General features: G+C 39.5%; 1 protein-coding gene across 1 annotated transcript; it reads left to right on the forward strand.

Moving 5' to 3' along the window:
* The first annotated feature begins 7553 nt into the window (after nt 1-7553).
* LOC131249123 (patellin-4) lies at nt 7554-11715 on the forward strand. The gene is made up of 4 exons (XM_058249695.1): nt 7554-8944; nt 9808-9932; nt 10044-10188; nt 11093-11715. The coding sequence occupies exons 1-4, from the start codon at nt 7724-7726 to the stop codon at nt 11345-11347; spliced, it is 1746 nt and encodes a 581-aa protein (XP_058105678.1). The 5' UTR covers nt 7554-7723; the 3' UTR covers nt 11348-11715.
* Nucleotides 11716-18673: the final 6958 nt, after the last annotated feature.

An 18673-nucleotide genomic window follows, 5' to 3' on the forward strand; every position in this document is an offset into this window, starting at 1 on the left:
AGGAAAAAAAAAAAAATCATTAAAAAGAGAGCCCTAATCTCCACCAATCTCCTGATATTATGTTCACTCAACAGCTGATTGGATAGACTTACGATCCAACTATGACCAAGCCCCGCTGCCTCCATGGGTTGATGGTAATACACAGTAAATTCTGACACAACAGCAAACTTCACATGTGCACCGGTAGTCACGGTTTGAATCAGATACAGTAAGATCTAGCGGGCCCGCAAACCTCATACGGAATTCGACATCAACACCTGCGTCCGTGAATTACCATGCTTCCAATGCATGCGATCATTCCCTCTCGTTGGATGGGGATGCCATAGTGCGTCGGTGTTACAATATTGTACGGTGTAAATCGCGTTCATCAAATAGGTGGTCTTTACCTTGGATTGCTGATGACCGGATAATATTCAGTCTAATCGGATTATCCTGACCATCGAAGACATTATTTTCTGGTTGTTGGATGTGGTTAGTCATGAATATACCCTTTCCGATCGAACGATTGGGATCATCTAATCAAAAGAACTTTGTAGGCCATGGGTCATACCTACAGATAAGTTGGTCAAACGGATCAAACCTGTCCTATAAGCGTCCTCAGGACGTATATCCTGCGAAAACCTTTCGCAGGAAGATCCTACGCAAGGATGCTGGGTGGGTCCCTCCGATATGTTTGTGAGAAATCCACACCGTCCGTCCGTTTTTCGAGCTCATTTTAGGATGTATATCCAAAAGTGAGGTGGATACAACACTCAAATGGGACACAGGGGAGGTAACAGTGGAAATTCAGTGAGAACCGTTGAAGCATTCTTATGGCTATAAAAGTTTCGTATCAGGCTATCTTTTTGGTATTTTCACTTCATCCCATTGGGAATAACCTTACAAACGGTTTGGATAGCATATAAACATCAAGGTAGAGCTCAGGAAGATTTCAACGGTGGGAATTTCTTTCCCCAAATTTCCCGTTCGTGTGACCCAGTTGAGGTTTGTATCCATTCAATTTTGGATACACATACTAAATTGATCTCTCAAAACGGACGGACGGGGTGGATTTCTCACAAACATATCAGTGGGCCCCACCCAGCATCCTTGCGCAGGAACTTCCTGCGAAAGCCTTTCGCAGGATATCCGCGTCCCGTCCTCTGATGTTTAGTGGTGCGGACGTTCACCGTTCTGTCAGCAAAGCTTACAATGCCGCACATGTAGTTCACAATTAGAGAGATCTTAACCATTGATCTAAAGTTCCAGTATGTGAAAAGGCTTTATCTTGAAAAAAAGAAAAAAGAAAAAGAAAGGTAGATGGTCCACATTCAAGTGGAAAAAAGAATACAATGACCGAATGTTTAGTGTTGTCAAATCACGTTGGTTTCTGGGGCATCCTTCATAGCCACCAAATTGAGGTTGGGACTGTCTCAGGCATGCGCCACGTGTATGGTAGATACGGTGCCTAACCTCCTTGGCATACCTCCCTTGTTCTATAGCTCAATGCATCTCCTGATGGGAAACATAGCAGGGTGACTTGAAAATCAGGCCGTCCCTGTGCAAATCCGTAGCATGACTGGTTTATGTCTTATAAAATGTTTATTTAGATAGATAATTTTATTCATCTGGTATGTCCGTTGGATGCAGATGGCCGGTGGATTGGTCTCAGTAGGATGTTTGTGAGAAATTTACTCCATCCAAAATTCTAGTGAACCACGCAATTGGAAAAAGTGAGGGAAATGCCTACCATTCCAAAATTCATAGTCCGCCATGATGTTTTTAAACCATCCAAACCGTTTATAAGATTGTTCTCATTGAAATGAACCGAAAACTCAAGAGTATTAGCTGGATCTAAAACTTTTGTCGCCCCACAAATGTTTAAAACGTGTGAGATCAATATCTCCTAATGGATCTAAGTCATTTTTTAACACATGCATTATGATTTGGCAAAACAAATGGATAGGATGAATTTCTCACAAACATTTTAATGGCCCACTTAGGTTCGGATGGATGAAGCTGGTCGGTGTCCCTGGCAATCAGGTTGTAGCGTTTAATGTTATGCGGAAAATCAAAACTATTAACGGTAAAGTCTAATGTGAAATGGGATAAATTGTACAGAGGGTCCTGACTGACATATAAAAGTAAAAAAGCCACGCGATTTTATTACATGGGCAAGATCAAATCAGGGAGAAACAGCTCAGTGGGTGAGAAACTGACTGTGGGGCTACTTCGATGTATGTATTGTATGTTTACTCATCCATCTATTTTACTAGATCATTTTAGGACATTGAGGCCTATATAAATCTCCCGTAAACCATATAATAGGGATTAAATTCTCACATTAAAAACTTTTTAGGGCCTCAAAAGTTTAGGATCAAGCTGCTAACTGTGTTTTCCCTTCGTCAAGAGGTTGGATGGCATAAACATTACAGTGGGCCCTGAGAAGTTTTTAATGGTGGACATAAAATCACCAATATTTTCATGTGGTGTGGTCACCGTTAATTTTGTATATGACTTATTTTTGGACCGTGCCTAAAATGAATTGTCAAAATAGATGGATGGCATGGATATACAATAAATACGTCGACCTACCGCCAGGGCGTCACCCACCTCACCTAAGCCACGCTCCATCGTTTTCATACAAGGAGCATCTTTAGTTTTTAGTACAGAACCCGCTTTGGCGAGAGCCCATGGTTCCTTTTCCTTGGATCACATGGGCTACAGGAGGACCATGTAAACATGGCTTCCAAGCAGAGTTGCAGATTAAATTAAAGGTGCACATGGAACCAGTGAAACTGGTAAATCGGACCCGAACTGACCAGACTACACGGTTTGGTCCGGTTCTGAAGCACACCAGTTCGGTTTCAATTCTGAAAATCAAAGAACCAGTTAGTTCGGTTCGGTTCTCGGTTTGGAGTTCCGTAGAACCAAACTGGACAGTAGAACAATTGGTCTGGATTATAAAAATAAATCATGCAATTGGATTGGATTATAAAAAACCCAGAACCATAAAACCAAACTGGTTTTTTACGGTCCAGTTCCATTCGGTTCTAGGGTGCAAACCGTCCAGTTCCGGTTCTAGTTTTCTTGGAATTATTAGGAGCAGTTCAGTTCCTATTTCACCCTAGAACTAGACTGAACCAAACCATGTGCACCCCTAGATTAGATGAGTCGGGGGGTAAAAGCTAGTGGGTGAGTCCTAGGTATTGGCCCACTTGGATGCATGTGTCCACGCCATCCATTAATATTTCAGCTTATTTTAGGACATGATGTAAAAAATTAAAAAAATTAAAAATAAAAAAATCAAACAGATACAAATCTCAAGTAAACCACACAATAGGAAACAATGGTCATCAAATGACACCCTGAGAAACTTCTTAGGGTCTACTTAATGTTGATCTGCCATCCAATGGACCGAATAAAGGGAAAACACAAATATCAACTTGATCCAAAACTTTTATGGCCCACATAAAGTTTTTAATAGTCAATCACCATTATTTTCTCTGGCATGATAGTCCACCTAAGATTTGGATCTGCTTTATTTTTGGGCCATATTCCTAAAATGAGCAGGCAAAATAGATTGAACAGCGCAAATATACAGCACAGACATCAAGGTGGGCCCCATGATCAGGGAATACTGACCTAAGCCACACCCTCGACGCAGTTCCCATTTAGCAGGTAGAAATGGATAGGAATTGATAGCAGCATGGGCTATGAGGGATTCCTGCGGCCTTAGCTCCATGGCTGACTGATATGTATGCTATATTGAGTTTGTTCATCTGCTTTGCTAACATATTTTTAGAGGTGAGCTCAAACATGAGACTTATCCAAAGCTCAAGTAGACCATACCAAAAGAATGAGTGCAATAAAGACTCATGGTTGACATTGGTCAATTCAATCAAATACAAGGCCACATGTGTGATTGAAGGCTTATATTTAAATTTTGTGTCTGGTTAAGAAGCGCGGGCGTGCGAAAGTCTTACTTGACTCAATGTTTGATTACACATTGATGCCCCCATATTCAATCAGCCTGATTAGAGATTAGACGTTGTATCCAACTATCCTTTCAACCATCAGTTGTGATCAACAATAAGGCGATTTACACGTTGATGCCCCCATATTCAGTCAGCCTGATTAGAGATTAGACATTATATCCAATTATCCTTTCAACCATCAGTTGTGATCAACAATAAGGTGATTTACGAGAGAGAGAGAGAGAGAGAGAGAGAGAGAGAGAGAGAGAGAGAGAGAGGTGGCCTAGTGGTGGGGGATGGTTGTCAAGCTTGGGAGGGAGGGAGGTTGGGCCCAGTGCAGGCGTGCGGCAAGTAGGTTAAATTAAATTTAAGTACACACACACACACACACACACTATTCAAACCCGAGTTGAGTCAGTATCGAGTCAAATTTTGGCTCAAGTCGAGTTACTGGGTGACTCAGACTTGAGAGTTCAGATTGGGTGAAGTCTACTCGGTTCAAATTGACTCACCCACTCAGTTTAGGTCAAGTCGTGTCTAAACGAATCAGATGAGTCAAGTCTATCAAGTCGACTCATCCTGTGCCCAACTCTACTTATATCTAGGAACATGTTCTTTCACTGGTAAAAACAATAAATTTCTTAAAAGAATGAAGATGATTAAATAAATAAAAGAAAGGTTGAAAGATGTTGACATTGAATATGTGAGTCATTACAATTGAGTAAATATCGAAAATAACCTAGAGAAATAAACAAACGAGAGATAAATACCTAACCCGTTTGTAAGAATAGATGATCGAGGCAAATGATATGTAGGATGTGACTAGATAGGTATGATCGCATAAGTAAGAACTTAGTTGATTGGAATCTAGCAACTTAGGGTTGTAGATGTTTAATCTAATTCTACAATATTGTAGTAGTGGCCGCTGGACATTAGCAATATATACTAGAGCTACAATATGTTATGTTAAGATAAAAGTGAAGATGGACAAAAAATAAATTATAAAAGTAGATAAATGTATTTGGTGTGGGGCATCGGGCTCTTCTTTGTGTGATTCTTTAATAACTTGTCGATGGGGAAAAACCCTTACTAGGTTTCCTTGTTGATCATGGATCTTTCGTGTTTTTGTTAGCATGCATTTCGAATAGAAAAATTTCCTGATAGATCCAAAACTTATGGCTTCTCGAATCTTCTTCTCGTAATTGATCACTTTATGAGAAATCTTCAGTGCCCACTAATCAGGTTTGAGATCAATAAGGGGAACATCTACCGTCGATCCCGAACCTCAAATTGATTAAGATCGTGCATCTTAGTAGCCTAATCAAACCACCTCCTGCATTTACATTGAACTCTCACTCCCTTCTGATCGAAGTGTTAGATGGGTTATATGGACTAGATCCACCTGATCCTAATCTTCTGTTTAATGATTCCAATCAATGCACAACCACAGGTCCTGACTCATTGTTCTATATATCCTCTCTTGAGTTGGGTCCAAACGACAACTGGATTTGCTTGGAATCAGTTCGATTTTTGAATATTCAAGGTCTTCATGACCTTCACAAACTCTTCAAACATTTTAGAAAAAAAAATTCATTTTAGGACAGTGAGAGATGGCCTTGCGGAGTAAATCATAACTAAATTTATGATAGAATTCATCATCCCTTGGTAGGTCTTTATAAATGTGTCAGGCACGTTGATGTATTAATTGACTCGTTAATTGTGGCCACATGACATGCGTAATGATTTGTCATTGCATTAATAACAAAGTGTGTATCACCGAAGGAAGATTCATTGAACATATCTTCGGGTGTGAATAGAATTTCTATGAGTACCAAAGTCAACACATGCCAGCTTTTCATTAGTATACAATAGGGCACTAAAAATGAGTATAAACGATTAAAACCTTCTTGGCACCCATCTTAAGTTTAGATGCCATCCAACCGGTTCATAAGGTGATTGCATCCCAAGCTTAGATGAAGGGAAAAACACAAATATAAACTTGATTCAAAAGTTCCACGGTCCAAGAAGTTTTCAATGGTGGGAATTCAATCTACACTATTTTCTATGCTGTGGCCCACTTAACCTTTGATTCTACTTCATGATTGGCCCCTAAAATGAGGCTGCGAAACCGATGGACAGAGTAAATATAGCCCATAAATCATAGTGCGCTTCCTCCTATACAGGCCCACATGCGGTAGAAATGGGCGGACTCAACCCGTGGAGAGATAGAGCTCACTTGTTTTACGGAAGATACTACTTTCCTGTAACTCCAGCTGGGTCAAACCTCCGATGGAGTAATGTCTCCAGCACCAATCGGGCCCATTGTAATGTTTAGATGCCATCCAACCCGTTGATAAGGTGATTCTCACACAAATCTAACTTTGATGAAAAATTTATGTGACACCATTAAGTTTTCATCGGTGAGCATTAAAATCTCACTAGTGTAGCCCACTTGAGTTTTTGATCTCCTTTTTGTTTCGGTTCATCTCCTAAAATGATCTGATGAAACGGATGGACAGAGTGGATATAGTACAAACATCACGGTAGACCCCACAGAGCTGGCTACAGTCAAGTCGCTTCCTATTTCCGTGTTTCCGGCTCTGCCGTACATCTCTCCACGAGTAAAAACGAATACGATACGTCCCACGAGAAATTGCCGAGAAAGGTTTTTTCTTTAAAGCGATTCTAGAGGTACGCTGCCTAGCCCCAAACTAACATTAAACGCCGGCACACGTGCCAACGTAACGAGCTGTGGCACATCTGAGCGGTGAATAAGGCGGGGGTTTACTCATCATCATCTGACCGATAACGTAGACGTTGAATCTGGACCGTTGGATTATGTAGTGTCTAACCCGTCCAGTCTTTTCCGATAGATGTTGCCCAAATGGCGTTTGCGCCAACCTGATTTTGATGTCACTTTCAAACTGGGGGCCACCTAATAATGTGCCCACAGATATCCCCCACACTTGCCAGGTAGGTACGTGTGCTACATGTGGGACGATTTTCAGATTGTATACTACCCTTCCGATTTCCAGTTTGTACAATTGGGGCTTATTTTTAAGTCATCCGAACCGTTGATTTTATGGCCATCCTTCGAACGTGAGACACCAAAAATCTTCGACATGGGTAAGCCTTTCAACAGGGGAGACATGTTCACCTTCAACCAATCAATGGCCGACATGTTCTAAATCAGGATCCTTCAATCTGCAGAAATTTTTTATATATGGGCTATCACACAGAGTCCTATCGTATCAACGTTTTGGATTACAGAATAATGGGCCCCACTTGTACAATATGAAAGAGGGAACGTACTATACTATATCTAGGCCAGGGAGGATGGTATAATACCTCGGTGATTCCGAGCCGCTGAAATTTAAATAAAAAAAAAAACAATCCAGCGGTTGGTAGGCAAAGGAAAGTCCTAAAATAGATGTGGGCCCCATTGACTCTCTCCTGTCCTTCCAGCCTTGCAAAACACTAGGAAAGGAATCCCAACGGGCTCATTTGAGGTGTCGCCAGATAATCGACCGTTGCTGTCTCCTTTTGAAAATTTCAAACCTCAACACCTCACCACACAAATATAACCGTTACTGCCCTTCCTCATTCTTCATTCCCCCGATCAGAAACAGAGGAGAAGGAAAAACAGAGGACTCTTTCTCGTGCTTTTTCTTTTTCCTCTATCTTCTCTTCAATCAGAGCTTTTCCTGCTTCTCATTTCTCCAATTTTCAGCTGGAAAAGCTCTGATTCAATCCAAAAACTATCAACCATGACTGTCGAAGTGAAATCTGAAGAGACCCAGGTGGCGGAAGTCATCGAATCTCAAAAAGAAAAGCCTACCAAGGCCGACGTGGCTGAGGTTAAGGCAGTTGAGACCGTCGATAGAGCGGTTGAAACTACAAAGGCTGTGGCAGAAGTTGCTGAGACGGAGCCGAAGAAGGGAGATGAGGAGACGAATGCAGAAACCGGAGTTCCTATTGTCGGGAAGTGTTCCTCATTCAAGGAGGAGAGCAATTTCCATTCCGATCTGAAGGAACATGAGAAGAAGGCCTTGTGCGATCTGAAAGCAAAGGTTGAAGAAGCGATCCTTGGAAACACGCTCTTCCGTAAGGAAGAGGAAAAAGTAGAAGAAAAGGTGAAGGAGACATCTGCCGAAGAAGAGAAATCAGAACAGAAAGAGAAATCGACAGAAGAATGCAAATCAGAAGAAAAGGTGGAAGCGAAATCGGCAGAAGAAGGCAAATCAGAAGAAAAGGTGGAAGCAAAATCGGTGGAAGAAGAAAAATCAGAACAAGCAGAAGAAAAATTAGAAAAAGAAGTAAGATCTGCCAAAGAAGAAGAAAAGCCTGGACAGAAAGAGGAAGTTAAGCCCGCGGAAGATAGCGTAGCAGAAGCAAAGGAGAAATCCACAGAAGAATGTGGAGAGAAGGAGAAAACAAATGTGGTTGGTGAAGAAAAGGCGGCAGAAGTTGACAAGGACATATCGCTTTGGGGTGTTCCACTTCTGCCAAGCAAGGGCTTGGACAGCACCAATGTTCTCCTCTTAAAGTTCTTGCGGGCCCGGGAATTCAAGGTCAATGAGGCCTTTGTGATGCTGAAGAACACCCTCCAATGGAGGAAGGAGTTCAAGATGGATATGATCTTGGACGAAGAATTCGAGTCCGCTCTGAACTTGGTTTCTTACATGAACGGCATCGATCGTGAGGGACATCCCGTCTGTTACAACATCTATGGGGTGTTTGAGGACACTGAGCTTTACCAGAAGACGTTTGGGACGGAGGAGAAGCGCGAGCAGTTCCTGAGGTGGAGAGTTCAGGTGATGGAGAAGGGCATTCAGAAGCTGAACTTCGAGCCCGGGGGCATCTGTTCCATTCTCCAGATCAATGATCTGAAGAACTCGCCTGGGCCGTCGAAAAAGGAGCTCAGACTCGCAATGAAACTGACTGTGGGGCTGCTTCAGGACAACTATCCAGAGTTCGTTGCAAGAAATGTAAGGATCCCCGCTTAATAATTCCTTATTTTTGGTTTGTCATTTGTTGTGAAACAAAAATTAAATTGTTCTTGCTTGGATAAATAGCATTTTTATTTGGCCAGCAACCATCGTTGGGCCCACCTTTCCATGATCCAATTTATTTGGTGGGGATCCAGTAGATCATGCCCCAATAATCTCCTTCCTTGGAAAATCTTACCACAGGATGGATGTATTATTTCCTCGTGGTTTGTCCACTCAAAGATCACACGATCATAAATCATATATTTCCAATCGATTGGTGGATGAGATTCCTCAAGCATCAATAATGGGGACCAAGGGATGAGTTCTCCAAATCACCGATAGGTGGGAGCCATCTCGTCGAATAAGGCATCCTGTTATATTTATACCAACAATTGAAAGCTTTGATTCTCTTAATGCAAATAAATAATAATAATAATAATAATAATAATAATAATAAACATCAAGATTCATGTGGGTATTGTTTGAATGCACAAATTTTAATTTTCTTTTCATGCTTATATGACTATATTACAAATTCTGAAAAATGCTTGAAACTAAATTAAAAAGTTCATGTCAGTGTCTTCAAATATTATTTTGCTAAAGAGATTTTCATGGCGTTATCTTGTTCGATGATCAAAAATGTATATTTTTTGCTGGGCCAACTGTCTCATTAGATTGGATTGGGATATATGTTGAAGTTCAATAAAAACAAATTAAAGGGGATTCTTCTCAAGGTTTCTTGACCCTAAGATCAACAATTACTAAATGTATAAGATGATTTTCATTATCATAACTTAAAATTTAAAAATGGGGAATACCATTTTGATTGGAGGTTCTGAATTTCATTTTTATGGTTGTAGATCTTCGTCAATGTTCCTTTCTGGTACTATGCATTCAATGCTCTTCTATCTCCCTTCTTGACTCAAAGAACAAAGAGCAAGTTTGTCTTTGCCCGCCCATCTAAGGTGACCGAGACTCTTCTCAAGTAAGTAATTATTCTTTTTTGTTCTTGGCTTTGTTCCTGAAGCATCATAAATGGGTTTTTCCTCCTAGTGCCAATTGATGTATCTAAAGAAAAATGGTCTGGTTGTGATAGATACATTCCTGCTGAAGATATTCCTATATGCTATGGTGGTCTAAAACGGGAGAATGACACCGAGTTCACCACTGAGAATAGTGGTGTTTCCGAGCACCTTGTCAAAGCAGGTGCGACTGAAGTCATTGAAATTCCTGCACCGGAGGTAAATCCTTCTTATGATTTGTAGTTGTACCATCAGTATCAGTATTTGGTATTCGCTGTCTATTTGTTCTTCTTTGAGAATGTAAAGGCTACTTGTGAGGGAAGGATTTCCAATCATATTCTCCCTATGCAGCACATGTTTGAGATCCACACTGTTCAACAGGTGGGCCTTGCTGTGTCCCAAAAAATAGGCTGGTATGATCATCGGATGGGCTGCATGTTTTTGTAAGAATGGATAGCTTAAAAGGAGTGACCGATGGGTCTGAATTCTTTGCACATTGTGTAGATCAGCTGATGACATGGATCTTGGATCATCAGATGGGCTTGACAGGCTCATGTACAAATTGATGGATGGCTAGAAAGGCTTGACCAATGGTCTACATTTGAAATGGGCTGGTAAATCCAAGCTGATTTTTGGGGATCAAATTGCATGTAATATAGGGGGGTTATAAGAATCTTATGTAACCCTGATATGGCCCAGTTACAAAGCAACATGTGCGTATGTCAAAGGAGGGGCCTACAAGAAAAATGACAAAAATGTCATTTCACTCGGAAGAATTTTTACAGTGAGGACGCCCATCTTTGACATGCGCATATGGTGCTTTTTTAATTGGTCCATGTTAGGGTGTTACAGGCAATTCCTATGCAATATTCCACTTGCATCTTTGACAGGCGCATATGATGCTTTTTTAATTGGTCCATGTTAGGGCATTACAGGCAATTCCTATGCAATATTCCACTCACATCACCTGATCATCATACATGCCACATTAGCACATGCAAGAATTAGCAGCTCTACTTGTGAATTCCCTCCATTTTACAAATGCTCTTCACCTGTTGGTTCTACTACTACTAATCCAAATTATTTACTTACCAAGAAACTGTTGTATTTCAAATTTAAACAGGCTGGAACCACTCTCCTTTGGGACCTGACTGTGCTTGGTTGGGATGTCAACTACAAGGAAGAGTTCACCCCAACTGACGAGGGATCATACACTCTCATCATCCAAAAAGGAAAGAAAATAGGCCCATGTGAGGAGCCAATCCGCAACTCATTCAAGAACAATGAGCCTGGGAAGGTCGTCCTGACGATCGAGAACAGCACGTACAGGAAGAAGAAGGTCCTGTACCGACACAAGGAGACAAAGTGCTCCTCTTGAGAAGAACGACGGTGATGAAATATCTGGTCATTGAATATATAATTCAGTTCATTATATTCCCTCTACAATAACATATTTATTCATGGAGTGATATAAAGATAAAAGAGAGAATATTATAGGAAGAGGGGATTATAGATTTGTTCATTCATTCTTTTTTAGGTTGGGTTGAGAGTGTGGTAGTGTGAAGAAAAGAAACTTGATTCTTTTATTTTTAAGCAAGGTAAATGCTGTCCTGTGAATTGGAATCTTGGTTTGCAGATTCTGCTGATGAATTTCAGTTGTGTGAGACTCTTTTTTTTCCTTGTAATCAATTTCTGGTTAAGATCAATTGGGTTGCTATCGAATGGTTTTTGGACCTTTTCTTTTGAGCCCTGCTGCTTATTGCCTCCTTTACTCATGTTGATGATTCATACTGTTTTTTAAGTCCACCTTTACTCATGTATGATGATTCCTACTGTTTGTTTAATCCACCTTAACTCATGTATGATGATTCCTACTGTTTGTTTAGTCCTCATGTTGATGAATTCCTACTGTTTGTTTAGATGTGTCCTCATACACCCGATGACCGGGCCAGCCTGACTTTTGGGTGAAGGGGCCTTATGAAGTTTGACCCACCAAACGAATGGCCCAAATCTTGCAGAATATGTGGAATGCATTTCACATTTTTTTTATTTTATTTTATTTATTTTATTTTTTTTTCCGCCTTGTGGTTTATGTTTTGTGTCATCTAGACCTTTTGGTTAGGAAGGAAATGAACCTTTTACTAGATTGACGAATGGCCCAAATCTTGCAGAACATGTGGAATGCATTTCACCTTCTTCTTCTTTTCTTTTATATATATATATATATAGTTTCCCCTTGTGGTTTATGTTTTGTGTCATCTGGTACCTTTTGGTTAGGCAGGAAATGAACCTTTTACTAGGTTGATGAAGTTTTATCATTTATTGGTAATCTAGACCATTGTTCTGGTAGTATGAAACATGAATCTCCTTGATACTTCAAAACTTTCAATTCTTGAGGCATGGATCAGAAAGGAGAGAAATATGACAACCATCCACAATAAACTGAAAAGGCTCTAATTTTAGGATATTTTATAAACTGAAAAGGCTGTATAATCTAGGATATGTTTTGAATATTCCAATCCAAGATATTTTTGGGGCATTCGCCATCCAATAGGACTCCATAGACCAATGGTCTGGATTACCAAACCATGGGCCCCACTTTGCCAGAAATTTAAATCTACTTATGCTATGCATATTCAAACTATTCCTCTGCTAAATCAGCTTAATCAACCCCAGCATGTCATCTAGGCTAGTGTGGCACTTGCTACTTGCAGGTAGAGATCACTTTCGTTTGTTGTGTGTATCCGACCTTTCATCGGTCGTATAAAGAAATTCATTTCTTCACTCCGTAATAAATTCATTTCTTACTACATGCTGTATCGACAAATGAATTTATGAAAATTCATTGAGTTTTTTCCGACCATATCCTCACTTTTAAGCCACTGTACTTTATCTGCCACTCCAACGTTACTTTACCAAACTATTACCCTGCTATACGGGCACATTTTTACCTAACCAAAATGCCTTTGCTTTATCATAAACGTATTTTCTGAAAGTTGCTATTCTCCTCACACGGTTTAACCCAAGCAGTAAAACCCTCATTTATTGATTTCTTCTCTCCTCTTTGTGATTGTCTACCCTAATAATAAAACTCCCATTTTCTAGTTTCTTCTCTCCTCTTTGTGATTGTCCACTCTAGCAGTAAAACTCTCATTTTCTTTCTATCTCTTCTTTTGGTCGAGAATACACTTGTCACATACGTCATTTTCGAGTTTTGTCAATCTAAGATAGGACGAAAATGGTACCCCCATCAAAGAAGCTACGAATGACAGGTATATTTCAAAGTCTTGACTTCATTATGTGGACCTCACCGTATTTTATATGATATATCTGCACCATTCACAATCCAATTATTTTATTTAAACATTTTAGGGCATGACTCAAAAAATTATGCAAATTCAATGCTCAAATGGTCCATATTGAGGCTTTTTTTAAATATATATATTAAAGAACGAAGATTGAGTGACATAAACCAAGGACTGACTGAAATTGACCGCAAACTGAGTTAGATTAACCATGAACTAAGTTAAAATGACCGTGAACTGAGTTAAATTGACCACGATCTGAGTTAAATTGACCACGAACTAAGTTAAATTGACTGCGAATTGAGTTAAATTGACTGCGAACTAAGTAAAATTGACCAAATACTAAATGAATTTGACTGAGGACTGCTTGAAATTGACATCTTGACCGAGAACTGTGTGAAATTGACTGAGAACTGAGTCAAATTGACCAATAATTACTTGAAATTGACATTGTGTTAACTGAGACCTTTCGAAAATTGACCGATAACTGCTTAAGTGAGTTCTCGGTCAATTTCACTCAGTTCGTGGTCAATTTTAGTCAGTTATCGATCAATTTCATGAAATTTGCAGTCAATTTCACTAACTTAAGCGAGTTCTCGGTCAATTTCACTCACTTTGTGGTCAATTTCACTAAGTTCGCGGTCAATTTCACGATGTTTGTGGTCAATTTAACCGAGTCGATCAATTTCACGATGTTCGTGGTCAATCCAACTCAATTCAAGATGTCAATTTTAAGCAGTTAATGGTCAATTTCACTTAGTCCTCGATCAACTTCACCTAGTCAGTCAATTTTACTTCATCGTTGGTCAATTTCACTCAATTCGCAATCAATTTCACTTAGTTCGCAGTCAATTTCAGTTAGGTCGCGGTTAATCTCACTCAGCTCGCGGCCAATCTCACTCAGTTCATGGTCAATTTCACAATGTTCTCGGGCAAATATGCAACATATAAATCGTGAAATTGACCGAGAACTAAAGGAAACAAACTGCAAACTTGTTGAAATTCACCTATAAGTCAGGCATTTTAACTTGGAATTTGCCAAAATTAACCACCAACTGGAGAAACTGACATTATACTTTATGATTTTTCACCACAACAAGTCAACTTTCACACTCTTGAATCATGTGTCAATAGTGAGAAAGTTGACTTGTTGGAAAAATCATGTGTCACGTGAGTGGCTAACATGGAGGGTGTGTACTAACTTTATGATTTTTCACCACAATAAGTCAACTTTCACACTATACTTTATTAAATATTGAACTTTATTGTTGATATATTTTCTAATCCATCCATGTAGTTGGAAAGTCTTTGCGTAAGGGATTTGATGCTGGAGTCCCAAACCTGTCTTGCATATGTTCATTAATGTGGTGGTTTGATACTGTGAAGGAGGGATTGCCTATTATATTCCATGCCACAGGAGATACGTTTGCGCTGGACGAGAAGGATTGGACCATCAGAGAAGAGATTTACCTACCGAAGCAGACAAATGGATATGATTGCGGCATATTTGTCATGAAATATAATGACATTTTGGGCAGCAGTCGAATTTTGTTGGGAACAGACTTGCAAAAATTCACTCCCATTTTTAGGAATTTTATATCATATGATTGCTTGAGTGTCTACGATAAATGATATTTGTCTTAGGCATGAGAGGAATGAAGAAATTTTATGAAATGTTGTAATTTATTGTAAATGGTGTCTTGTATAAAATTCAGGGAGAATGAGGACCTACTTATGAATTGTTAATTAATTTATTTATGAATAATGATTTATTATGAATGGTGATTTGTTTGTGAATTGGTATTAGTCAATTTCACTAACTTCCTGGTCAATTTCTCTCACTTCGTGGTCAATTTCACTCACTTCACAGTCAATTTAACTCACTTCGCGGTCAAGTTCACTCACTTCGCGATGAATTTTACTCACTGTGCGGTCAAGTTCACTCACTTCGCGGTGAATTTCATTCACTTCGCAGTCAAAGTTCACTCACTTCGCGGTGAACTTCACTCACTTCACGGTGAATTTCACTCACTTCGCGGTCAATTTCACTTCGCGATCAATTTCATTAACTTCACGGTCAATTTCACTTACTTCGCGATCAATTTCACTCACTTCACGGTCAAGTTCGCTCACTCGCGGTGAACTCCACTCAATTCGCGGTCAATTTCATCTACTTCTCACTTAAGTTCACTCACTTCGCAGTTAAGTTCACTCACTTCGCAGTCAAGTTCACTCACTTCGCGGTCAATTTCACTCACTTCTTAGTGAACTTTCACTTCGCGGTGAATTTCAATCACTACGCAGTGAATTTCAATCACTTCACGGTCAAGTTCACTCACTTCGTGATGAATTTACTCCTCGGTTAAGTTCACTCAATTCGCCGTGAATTTCATTCACTTCTCGGTCAAGTTCACTCACTTCGTGGTTAATTTCACTCACTTCGCGAAATGAGTTTTTCGACATATCATATAAGATTTTGTGGTAGGAGAAGCTGATTTAACCAACTAATCGAGCATATTTGAGAGATTCCATCAGTTCGATGGCGAAAGTCCATTTTATTCTCGTTTTTACTATAAATATTAAGTTTTAGTTCAATTAGGCTGCCCCCACATTCTTCTCAACTCAAACTTGAAAAGTTTAAACCCATGTAGTTAATCACTATAAAAGATGTTAATATTATGAATTTCACATTAGGCTAGTTGAATTTCATGTTAGGCTAGTTGAATTTCATGTTTGGCTCATTAAATTTCATGTTAGGCTTGTTGAATTTCACATTAGGCTTGTTGAAATTAACGGCAAAGTGAGTGAAATTGACTATGAAGTGAGTGAACTTGACCAAGAAGTGAGTGAAATTCACCGCGAATGGAGTGAACTTGACCACGAAATGACTGAAATTCACCGCGAAGTGATTGAAATTCACCACAAAGTGAGTGAAGTTCACCGCGATGTGAATGAACTTGACCTCAAAGTGAGTGAAATTGACCGTGAAGTGAGTAAACTTGACCGAGAAGTGAGTGAAATTAACTCTGAAGCGAGTGAACTTAATCGAGAAGTGAGTGAAATTCACCACGAGTGAGTGAACTTGACCAAGGATTGAAATTCACCACGAAGTGACTGAAATTGACCGTGAAGTGAGTGAAGTTCATTGCGAAGTGAGTGAACTTGACCACGAAGTGAGTGAAATTGACCGCGAAGTGAGTGAACTTAACTGCAAAGTGAGTGAAATTGACCGTGAAGTGAGTGAAATTCACCACGAAGTGAGTGAAATTGACCACGAAGTGAGTGAAATTGATGGTGAAGTGAGCGAAATTGATCGCAAAGTGAGTGAACTTGACCAAGAAGTGAGTGAAATTCACCACGAAGTGAGTGAAATTGACTGCGAAGTGACTGAAATTGACCGCAAAGTGACTGAAATTGACCGCGAAGTGATTAAAATTTACCGCAAAGTGAGTGAAGTTCATCACAAAGTGAGTGAACTTGACCGCGGAGTGAGTGAAATTCACCACGAAGTGAGTGAAATTGACTGCAAAGTGAGTGAAATTGACCGCGAAGTGAGTGAAATTGATCATGAAGAGAGTGAAATTCACCATGAAGTGAGTGAAATTGACCATGAAGTGAGTGAAATTGATGGCGAAGTGAGCGAAATTGATCACGAAGTGAGTGAACTTGACCGCGAAGTGAGTGAACTTAACCACGAAGTGAGTGAAATTCATGCGAAGTGACTGAACTTGACCGCGAAGTGAGTGAAATTCACCGTGAAGTGAGTGAAATTCACTGTGAAGTGATGGAACTTGACCACGAAGTGAGAGAAATTGACCATAAAGTTAGTGAAATTGACCGATACCAATTCACAAATAAATCACCATTCATAATGAAATCACTATTAACAAATAAATTAATTAGCAATTCACAAGCAGGTCCTCATTCTCCCTGAATTTTATACAAGATATCATTTACAACAAATTATATCATTTCATAAAATTTTGCCATTCCTCTTATGCCTAAGACAAATATCATCTATCGTGGACACTCAAGCAATCATAGGCTATTGAATTCCTAAAAATGAGAGTGAAATTTTGCAAGTCTGTTCCAAACAAAATTCGACCGTTGCACAAACTGTCAATATATTTCATGACAAATATGCCGCAATCATATCCGTTCGTCTACTTCGGTAAGAAAATCTCTTCTTTGATGATCCAATCCTTCCTGCCCAGCGCAAACGTATCTCCTGTGGCATGGAATATAATAGGCAATCCCTCCTTCATTAGCTCGATATGTTCCCTGTATCGACTAACTACCCTCGAATATAAACTATCGAGAATAACAATCTCTCGTTCTTGAGGGTGGATGACCATCAAGTATCAATGACTGTTGTCATGGTTCACCGGTACGTATGCCTGTCCATGTTTAACAAAATAAGATATCATTAAAGAAATGAAAGAATGGGTACACCCAGCATTGATAAGTTGCAATGATAGGTGAATTCCAAATCAAAATTCTTGACTTACAGGTGAATTTTAACAAGTTTGTAGCCTGTTTCAGTTAGTTCTTGGTCAATTTCCCGAGTTATATGTTGCATATTTGGCCAAGAACATCACAAAATTGACCGTAAACTGAGTGAAATTGGCCACGAACTAAGTAAGATTGATCGTGAACTGATTGAAATTGACCACAAACTTACTGAAATTGACTACGAATATTATGAAATTGACCAACGACGAAGTGAAATTGACCAAGGACTAAGTGAAATTGATCGAGGATTAAGTGAAATTGACCGATAACTACTTGAATTTGACTTCTTCAACTGAGTTAAATTGACCACGAACATCGTGAAATTGACAGAGGCCTCAGTTAAATTAACCGCGAACATCGTGAAATTGATTGTGAAATCAGTGAAATTGACCATGAAGTGAGTGAAACCAACTAATGACTGAGTGAAATTGACCGAGAACTTGCTTATGTTGGTGAAATTAACTGACAACTGAGTGAAATTTATCACGAACTAAGTTAAATTGTCCATGAACTGAGTTAAATTAATCACAAACTGAGTGAAATTGACCGATAAGTGAGTGAAATTGACCGAGAACTCGCTCATGAAGTTGTCGATCAATTTTCGCAAGTTCTCAGTTAACACGATGTCAATTTCAAGTAGTTATCGGTCAATTTGACTCAGTTCTCTGTTAATTTCGCAGAGTTCTCGGTCAAGATGTTAATTTCAAGCAGTCGTCGGTCAATTTCACTTAGTCCTCGGTCAATTTCACGATGTTCACGGTCAATTTAACTCAGTTCGCGATCAATTTAACTAAGTGAAATTGACCGAGAACTTCATGAAAATGAATGAGAAATTCATTAAATTGGCTAAGAACTTGGACAATTTGACTGAGAAATTCATGAGTTGC

This window comes from Magnolia sinica, chromosome 1 (genome assembly GCF_029962835.1).
Source record: "Magnolia sinica isolate HGM2019 chromosome 1, MsV1, whole genome shotgun sequence".
Lineage (NCBI taxonomy): Eukaryota > Viridiplantae > Streptophyta > Magnoliopsida > Magnoliales > Magnoliaceae > Magnolia > Magnolia sinica.

Coding starts and splice junctions, on each gene's coding strand:
- LOC131249123 (XM_058249695.1), top strand. CDS start 7,724: ATGACTGTCGAAGTGAAATCTGAAGAGACCCAGGTGGCGGAAGTCATC. Junction 9,933..10,043: donor GTGACCGAGACTCTTCTCAA/GTAAGTAATTAT, acceptor TGGTTGTGATAG/ATACATTCCTGCTGAAGATA. Junction 10,189..11,092: donor TTGAAATTCCTGCACCGGAG/GTAAATCCTTCT, acceptor AAATTTAAACAG/GCTGGAACCACTCTCCTTTG.